Raw genomic sequence first — 10288 nt, forward strand, 5'->3', positions numbered from 1 at the left:
GATGCTAGACCTGCTAGCTGGATGCTAATTCTGCTATAGCTGGATGCTAGTTCTGCTAGCTGGATTCTAGGCCTGCTATAGCTGGATGCTCGTTCTGCTAGCTGGATGCTAGGCCTGCTATAGCTGGATGCTAGGCCTGTTAGCTGGATGCTAAGCCTGCTAGCTGGATGCTAGGCCTGCTATAGCTGGATGCTAGGCCTGTTAGCTGGATGCTAGGCCTGCTAGCTGGATGCTAGTTCTGCTAGCTGGATGCTAGTTCTGCTATAGCTCGATGCTAGTTCTGCTAGCTGGATGCTAGTTCTGTTAGCTGGATGCTAGTTCTTCTATAGATGGATTCTAGGCCTGCTAGCTGGATGGTAATTCTGCTATAGCTGGATGCTAGTTCTGCTAGCTGGATGCTAGTTCTGCTAGCTGGATGCTAGGCCTGCTATAGCTGGATGCTAGTTATGCTATAGCTGGATACTAGGCCTGTTAGCTGGATGCTAGGCCTGCTATTGCTGGATGCTAGGCCTGTTAGCTGAATGCTAGGCCTGCTAGCTGGATGCTAGTTCTGCTATAGCTGGATGCTAGTTCTGCTAGCTGGATGCTAGGCCTGCTAAAGCTGGATGCTAGTTCTGCTAGCTGGATGCTAGGCCTGCTATAGCTGGATGCTAGGCCTGCTATAGCTGGATGCTAGTTCTGCTAGCTAGATGCTAGGCCTGCTATAGCTGGATGCTAGTTCTGCTAGCTGGATGCTAGGCCTGCTAGCTGGATGCTAGGCCTGCTATAGCTGGATGCTAGGCCTGTTAGCTGGATGCTAGGCCTGCTAGCTGGATGCTAGGCCTGTTAGCTGGATGCTAGGCCTGCTAGCTGGATGCTAGTTCTGCTAGCTGGATGCTAGGCCTGCTGTAGCTGGATGCTAGGCCTGCTAGCTGGATGCTAGGCCTGCTATAGCTGGATGCTAGGCCTGTTAGCTGGATGCTAGTTCTGCTATAGCTGGATGCTAGGCCTGCTATAGCTGGATGCTAGGCCTGCTATAGCTGGATGCTAGGCCTGTTAGCTGGATGCTAGGCCTGCTATAGCTGGATGCTAGGCCTGTTAGCTGGATGCTAGTTCTGCTATAGCTGGATGCTAGGCCTGCTAGCTCGAGTAGCAAGCTAGTACGGAGGGGGTGGGACATGACGTCACATGACCTGTGGAGGGGGGCGGGGCAACATGTCACATGACTGCATACCATATATGGATATACTTCCTACTAGCTCGAGTAGCGACCACTTGTGCGTCGAACCAATGGGACGCGAGAGATAGGGTGAGAAGTTCACCTCCCTTAGAGATAGGGTGAGAAGTTCACCTCCCTTAGAGATAGGGTGAGAAGTTCACCTCCCTTAGAGATAGGGTGAGAAGTTCACCTCCCTTAGAGATAGGGTGAGAAGTTCATCTCCCTTAGAGATAGGGTGAGAAGTTCACCTCCCTTAGAGATAGGGTGAGAAGTCCACCTCCTTTAGAGATAGGGTGAGAAGTTCACCTCCCTTAGAGATAGGGTGAGAAGTTCACCTCCCTTAGAGATAGGGTGAGAAGTTCACCTCCCTTTGAGATAGGGTGAGAAGTTCACCTCCCTTTGAGATAGGGTGAGAAGTTCACCTCCCTTTGAGATAGGGTGAGAAGTTCACCTCCCTTAGAGATAGGGTGAGAAGTTCACCTCCCTTAGAGATAGAGACACATGGGGACTACAAATGTCACGCCCCCAAATGAGACAGCGGCCCCACCTCTGGTCCGTTTCAACGGTGTACTGCAGCGCCCCCTTCTGGCCCGTTTCAACGGTGTACTGCAGCTGTCAATGCAATCCTAGCCTCGGTACCAGGCTTTCATTTGTGTTGGTGCAAAAATGTAAAGCCTGGAGGAACGCATTGGCCGCTCTGGTCTAAAAGTGGGAGTCAACCCTTCCGGGTGGGCGTCGCTCCAAAGGATGTGACGTAGCGCTGCACTAGGGGGAGAGGAGGGGCCGGGGGTGACAGACAGATCGATGAGATCCAATCAGGGCGCGCAAATCTGAGCCGCGACCCGCCCCCTCTAGACCAGAAACCTAACACGTTAGCTCAGGCTAATGCAATCCCTATGAGAGGCATCATAAAATATCCTCATTTCTTTTTTTTTTATATATTTTTTATCCCACGATTTTGTAACACATTTTTCACCCCTGTGTCAATCATCTAATGTGATCCATGGGCTCTACACACCCTCCACCAACCTAGTCCCCATATATGGGGGACAAGGGGAGAGCAACGGACTTGAACTCATGCTTCCTTCATACCTGAGTGTCCAAGTTGCTCCTTTACACCTGACAGGGGGGAGTTTCCCTGGTTGGACGTAGCGCGTGGAAGGAACACTTTATTCCAACCAGTTCCTTTCCCCTCCATCAGGCGCCCCGGCTGGCCAGGGGGAGGCAGTTTAGCGACCAGGATTACTGCATGTTTTTTGTGAGGGTACCTACCCTAGGGGACACGGGGAGAACATGCAAACTCCACACAGAAAGGCCCTTTCGCCAACCCCGCCTTCGGGTATGGGCACTGATGATGCGGAGGAGGAAACGCGCCGCCAGCACCCACAGCGTCCCGAGCGGGAATCGAACCCAGGACCTTCTAGCTGTGAGGCGACAGCACCTCCAACTGTGCCACCGTGCCCCTAAAATATCCTCATTTCATTGGTCCATTACTGAGGCTGTAGCGATTCTTTTTAGTTCTAATAAAGTCCCATATGTTTGATTTATCCTTTTCAATGTCACATACCTGCCATCTCAATATACATCCCTGTAAATGAGTCCATTTGATGAGGGCTAGGTGCACAGAAAAAAGGACATACCAAAAATTTCCATAGTTGCCAAAAGTTTATTTCTCCAAAGGTTTCCAAGAAATAATGTTCCAAAAAAATGCCTCATAACAAAATTAAATGACATGCTTAAATTCAAGCATCCAGTGTGGACATGACCAGTCCCAACACTGTCCTAGGGCAGAGCTTCCCGCATTGTGCCCCCTCTCTCCCCATGTCTCACCATGGACTGACTACATGAACTCACACTCAGGCCTCTGACTATTGGCCCAAACCATCTGTCTAGAGACAGGTTTTCCCAAAGCATTCACTTCAAATCTAGTGAACAAGCAACACAGAAAACATTTCCCAACATTTACAGTATATTTGTCAATACCAAAGTAATCAACAACCAGGTCTTAAACAACCCGTCTCGTTGCAATCATATTAAATAATATGTATTGCCAGATACATGCACCCCTGCAACATGGTGCAACCCAATTTGAATCCTCCACCTATAAAAGGAGCAGTGGATTCAGTGGTGACTCTTTTGTGTACTTTTGACCAGGAAATGAGGATGGTGTGAGTAGTGGGTGTTTGAGTTATCATTACTATGTTGTCAAACTGTTGGACTTTGAAAGGAATAAAAGTATGTTTGACCAACCAATTGTCTCTGTCCAAATGATGAAATGAAATGAATGAATATATACATACGGTAGAAGTCAAGATCAACTGATTGCTAACTTAGCCGGCATGCATAGTTAGCAAACTGTTGATAATGACTGAATACTGACATGTGGGAATACTGAGTATGAAATGAGGTTATGCCAAACAGAAAAGGAAAAACAAACAAACATGTGTGGCTCAAGAGGAAAAGTGAAAAAGCATTCTGTCTTTATCACAATCCCACAAAGTACTGTAATATACTCCATCAGTTTGTGAAAAGTTGTAAATCTCAAGTCAAAGTGGTCACACGGTATATACGTCACGGTCGCATCCCTTGAGGTTTTCAATACCCAGAGACACCGGCATATTTGTTGCATTTCGTTTTATAGGCTATGTATTTGTGGGAAATTATCCAAACAGCATCTTGCAAGACTGATTATAATACTCATCTGGAGAATTGACGAGGTAGTTGAAAATGTCAGGATATGCCACTTAGCAAACAGTCAAATATGTTCTGATTTCAATAAATGACATCATGTTGAAGCTTCCATTAACCCTAACCCTAATACAACTAATACCTAATAAATGACATCATGTGAAGCTTCCATTCTGTACTTTGACGATAATAATAAATAATAACATAATATAATAATAATCATGTGAAAGAGACAAGAGTTAGCCCTAACCCAATCTGTACTTTGATAATCTGCTAAACGCTGAAAAAGACCAACGCCTCCTTGTGTCCTAAAGCACTGTACTTGGTCACATTTGATTGACACATGTCACATTAATTTGATTGACACATGTCACATTAATTTGATTGACACATGTCACATTAATTTGATTGACACATGTCACATTAATTTGATTGACTGGAAAGAGGAGAGGTCGCACAGCTCGTAGTCACGATGCAAGTTTTTATTTCCAACATTCCGGCAAACAGAGTTGCCTTCTTCAGGGAATGAACATTAATTTGATTGACACATGCCACATTTGATTGACACATGTCACGTTAATTTGATTGACACATGCCACATTTGATTGACACATGTCACGTTAATTTGATTGACACATGTCACGTTAATTTGATTGACACATGTCACATTAATTTGATTGGCACATGTCACATTGTGTGTTTTTCAGACATCCAGACACGGCGGCCATCGAGAGGGCGGTACAACTGCTGATTGACAAGCAGTTACCCAATGGGGATTGGCCACAGGTGAGTGATTGACAAGCAGTTACCCAACAGAGCGTGGCAGTCCCGCCCCCTTGCAGTCCCGTTAACCAATTCTGACCTGAGATCAGATTCTAAAAATGTCTTTTACATCCTGACAGTTTTCTGAAAAAGCTATGTTTTTGTGTCAGTGATCAGATTCTAAAAATGTCTTCTACGTCAGTCGTTCTTCGATTTTTCAAAAATAGCAGACCTACAAGCTCGTAGCGTGCCACTCGGTGGCGCGCTATTAGCTATGCTAACACCAAAAGGGGTTCCCGTTCAGAATGGGTTAATAATGTTAATATTGTGATCATAGGAGGTTAATAATGTTATTATTGTGATCATAGGAGGTAATTAATAATGTTAATATTGTGATCATAGGAGGTTAATAATGTTAATATTGTGATCATAGGAGGTTAATAATGTTAATATTGTGATCATAGGAGGTAGTTAATAATGTTAATATTGTGATCATAGGAGGTTAATAATGTTAATATTGTGATCATAGGAGGTTAATAATGTTAATATTGTGATCATAGGAGGTTAATAATGTTAATATTGTGATCATAGGAGGTTAATAATGTTAATATTGTGATCATAGGAGGTTAATAATGTTAATAGTGTGTCCATAGGAGGTTAATAATGTTAATATTGTGATCATAGGAGGTAATTAATAATGTTAATATTGTGATCATAGGAGGTTAATAATGTTAATATTGTAATCATAGGAGAACATCTCGGGCGTGTTCAACAAGAGCTGTGCCATCAGTTACACCTCCTACCGTAACGTCTTCCCTGTCTGGGCTCTGGGACGCTACAGGAGGCTGTACCCTGAGAGACCCCTGGCTGGACCCCCTCTACCCTGACCCGGTCTGGGCTCTGGGACGCTTCAGGAGGCTCTGGGTACCCTGAGAGACCTCAGATCTGGGTCAGCGTCTCAGTCAGATGCCTCAGATCTCCCGCGTTGTTGTTTAACACAAAGCATTTTTATCCGAGCTGTTATTTTGCCATTGGCTTTCAACCACGCTCCCCCTCCCTCCCGGCAGATGCAGCAGTGCTAATCGCCGTACCAGCAGATTTCTAACACCCGTGGCACATGTATAGCGAGGACTTTATATTTGAAATCGGAAAGTTTATTATATACACGTTTGGACTCTAAATGTAGCGATTGTGTAAAGCAGGCTGCAGTTGCGTCATGACTGTCGTCTGCATCGGCTGTGAAGGCATAAGCGTCTGTCCACGAATTGTTAAATCCTCTGTTTTCGTCGGCTATCTTTCTTTTTTCTCCCTGTAGAAGCCATAGCGCCGCAGCAGCCTCACACACCCACCGCTTTGTTTATAATAGACAGCTGTCTGGCGCGCGGCATGCGAGTGTGTCACATGCTATGACGCAAATTTTAGTTTACATTATGTGTTGAAACTTAATATTTATTCTACACATTTTTACAAAATTGGGAAACTTAAGAATGTTTCTGTCACGTTTGGCCTCCTACAGAAACCATAAATGAAAAATAAAAATGTGAAAAATTAAACATTATACATTTTCATAGATTCTTATATATATATAGGGAAAAAAGCATCTGCCACTTGAATTAATGTGACTTTGATACATTGACGTTTGATTGATTGATTGATTGACGTTGATACAATAAAATATCAATTCCATTTTCTTATTCTACTCTATTTCCTGTTTGTCTTAATGCCACAAAGTGTGTGTGTGTGTGTGTGTGTGTGTGTGTGTGTGTGTGTGTGTGTGTGTGTGTGTGTGTGTGCGCGCGCGCGCGACAAAGCAATAACTCCGGAACAAAGTCCACACACAGGTGTGGTCTCCTATCAGAGTGACAGATTGTTCAGGCTCCATTTTGACTCGACGCTGAAACGCAACAACTTCATGTCTGGTAAGAGTTTTATTAATTTTGTCCACATCCTGTATGGTGTTCAATATAGTTTTACACATTATTATGTCCATATGTCCAAAATCTTTTCGCTCCTATGCCACCAAAAAACGCCCTACCGACGGTCATTAAGACATGCGAATCCCTTCACTCCTTCAAAACCGCTCTCAAAGGGCACCTACGGACGGCTGCAATTAGAAACTGCCCCCTGTAAAATCTGAATCCCCCCCACTCCCTTTTTCCCCCCTCACTGTATATGTTTCTTTTCCCATTTTACCTCCTTTATGATGATTATTTCCTGTTTTTTGGCTATATAGAAGTGTATATTTGTACGTCTCTAAATGTTAGAGAGAGAATGCTCTTGTAAACCAGTGTAATGCTTTATGGTGTCAACCAGTCACAGTTAACAGTCTTTGTATTGAGTTGTGCTTGAAATGTACTGTAATTCTGCAAACTGTTAATAATAATACTTCAATCAATGGTGTTAATGATCTTAACCCATTTAGGACTGGTTCTAAAAACGGTTTTGGTTCCATGTGTTACACTCTCAGAGTTACAGACCTGTAAGGCCGCTTCTCGCCCTCAGGCGTCTTACTGGTGGTCAGTAGAGAAGTGCTGATGTAGGTCAGTAAGGGGTTAAAGTTCATAGATACTCATATTACAGACGGTGAGGAAAACAGACTCCATTTTGAAACGAGACTAAATGATTGACAGATCAGGTTTAAAATGATTAACATGTTCATAGTCCTGACTCCTGTGTGTGTGTGTGTGTGTGTGTGTGTGTGTGTGTGTGTGTGTGTGTGTGTGTGTGTGTGTGTGTGTGTGTGTGTGTGTGTGTGTGTGTGTGTGTGTGTGTGTGTGTGTGTGTGTGTGTGTGTGTGTGTGTGTGTGTGTGTGTGAGAGCGTGAGAGCAGCATGTTAGAGACTAAAGATGATGTGTTTGATTGACAGGTGTCATAGAGACTAAAGATGATGTGTTTGATTGACAGGTGTCATAGAGAGTAAAGATGATGTGTTTGATTGACAGGTGTCATAGAGACTAAAGATGATGTGTTTGATTGACAGGTGTCATAGAGACTAAACATGATGGGCTGTATTTTGCGTGTCTTAAGTACCAGGTCTTATTACTTAACTTAAGACCTGGAGGCGTGGTCAATGCTCTTTGGCCACTCAGAATAGCCAAATGGCTTTGATCACGCCTCCAGGTCTTAAGTTAAGTAATAAGACCTGGTACTTAAGACACGCAAAATACAGCCCGATGTGTTTGATTGACAGGTGTCATAGAGACTAAAGATGATGTGTTTGATTGACAGGTGTCATAGAGACTAAAGATGAGTGATTCTGGGGAGAGAGAGGAGGATGGAGCTCACAGACCACAGTCTCCAACTCCCAGCTGTGTGTCTATGAAGAGTGACCGGTCTAACCATCCACCTCCTGACTTCACTAATGAACCTGGACCTCCTGATACACAGTATGTCAATCCCTCTATAAATAATAATAATATGAAAACTGGACACGCACACAGCCACGCACACATACAGCCACGCACACACACACACACACAGTATGTCATCTGTCTGTCAGATATATTATGTCGCCTTATCTACTGTATGTAACAGTTAGTGACTGTTACATTACCATATTGTTTTACTTTCCTTATTCTATTGATATTTACTGCTGTTTGTGTTGTTGCTGCTATGAATCCCATTTGACTCTCTTATACTTGTATAATGTGATGTCAAAAATATAGAATCTTGAAATATGCATTCACATGATGATTGTAGTAAACATGTTTATCATTCCAGGAGTCTCCACCACAGAGCAGAGTCTCCAACTCCCAGCCTTCTGTCTGTGAAGAGTGACCGGTCTACAGAAAATCCTCCTGACTTCAGTAATGAACCTGGACCTCCAGATACACAGTATGTTAATCCTTCTATAACAAACTGGTCAGGTTACTACTTGGCCTTACTCCCAGAACCCACCTCACCCCTGCTCACTTTGATAGAACGACACATAATGATGGTGGAGAAGAAATCTCAGAGCATGAAGTCACAGCGTCCCCTGGTGGAGAAGAAATCTCAGAGCATGAAGTCACAGCGTCCCCTGGTGGAGAAGAAATCTCAGAGCATGAAGTCACAGCGTCCCCTGGTGGAGAAGAAATCTCAGAGCATAAAGTCACAGCGTCCCCTGGTGGAGAAGAAATCTCAGAGCATGAAGTCACAGCGTCCCCTGGTGGAGAAGAAATCACAGAGCATAAAGTCACAGCGTCCCCTGGTGGAGAAGAAATCTCAGAGCATGAAGTCACAGCGTCCCCTGGTGGAGAAGAAATCACAGAGCATGAAGTCACAACGTCCCCTGGTGGAGAAGAAATCACAGAGCATGAAGTCACAACGTCCCCTGGTGGAGAAGAAATCACAGAGCATGAAGTCACAACGTCCCCTGGTGGAGAAGAAATCACAGAGCATAAAGTCACAGCGTCCCCTGGTGGAGAAGAAATCACAGAGCATGAAGTCACAACGTCCCCTGGTGGAGAAGAAATCACAGAGCATGAAGTCACAGCGTCCCCTGGTGGAGAAGATACTGAGGCCACCGAGAGGTCCATCAATGACAGTCGATTGGAAGAATTTCTAACTCCCTCACCAATACGTCTCCTCTCATTCACCCCGGGCATGGTGGACCTGATAAACATTGGAATAAAGTCGACCCCCCTTACCAGACGATGTCACAGACTGACGGCGTCCCATATGTTAAGCCCAGCTCCAGATAGCCTAGAAAATACATTTGATAACTGATATGAACAGGGTCCATTATGCGCAGCAACAAACATGTATGGACCCCATGCTTCTAGAAAGCCTGGTGTTTCAATCACTGCACAGGTTGAGGTTCACAACATCTCTACTGTTATTTCAAATAAAGTGTCCAACACAAGGAGTGGTCTGGAGAGAGAATGCTGTTTGGTTACTGTACCTCTCAGGCATCACAGCCCCCAAAAATGTGATAACAAGCTTAAACTTGCCTTGTTTAACATCAGGTCACTAACAAATAAGTCCTCCTCTGTAAATGATATAATCTGCAAAGAGAAGCTAGATATAATCTTTCTAACAGAGACATGGCTTGGCTCGGATGGAGCTGTTCTCCTAGCGCCAGCCTGTCCCGCAAACTACAGTTTAATTCACTCTGTTCGCGAAGCTAAGAAAGGAGGTGGACTGGCAATAATTTTTTCAGACACGTTAAAATTCAAGGCTCTGACCCTTGGCAGCTTTACATCCTTTGAATACCAAGCCACTATACTACTTGGTCAATCCTCTATGCCAATGATTAGCATTTATCGCCCGCCAAAATGCAGTAAAGCAACATTTCTAACAGAAATATCAGAACTTTTATCTATCTGCTCCACGAACTATGACAGAACTCTTATCTCAGGTGATCTTAATCTTCACCTGGATGATGCTACAGATGCTGTGGCTATGGGTTTCTTAGAGTTATTGCACTCCTTTGAGTTTATCCAACATGTTGTTGGGCCTACACATAAACATGGGCACACTCTGGACCTGGTGATTTCTAGAGGGCTGAACATCACTGTGGAAAGGACTATTGAAAGGCCTGAGCTATCAGACCACTATTTGCTGTGTTTTAATATGACTGTCTCTGATCTAGAGAAAAACATCACTGAATATACCATAAAAAAACAAAAAAGAAACATAACACCAGAGTAACACCCTGG

The 10288-nt window shown here is 44.1% G+C and overlaps 1 protein-coding gene across 1 annotated transcript in view; it reads left to right on the forward strand.

Moving 5' to 3' along the window:
* Positions 1-5535, forward strand: part of lss (lanosterol synthase (2,3-oxidosqualene-lanosterol cyclase)) — a gene marked incomplete at its 3' end in the record, with an annotated part of 99001 nt that extends 93466 nt beyond the window's left edge. The window contains exons 21-22 of the mRNA XM_083784742.1: positions 4594-4672; positions 5398-5535. Of these exons, the coding sequence (XP_083640868.1) occupies positions 4594-4672; positions 5398-5535 (217 nt within the window). The remainder of the gene's footprint in view (positions 1-4593; positions 4673-5397) is intronic.
* Positions 5536-10288: the final 4753 nt, after the last annotated feature.

This window comes from Protomyctophum parallelum (assembly GCF_964188405.1).
Source record: "Protomyctophum parallelum genome assembly, chromosome: 15".
Lineage (NCBI taxonomy): Eukaryota > Metazoa > Chordata > Actinopteri > Myctophiformes > Myctophidae > Protomyctophum > Protomyctophum parallelum.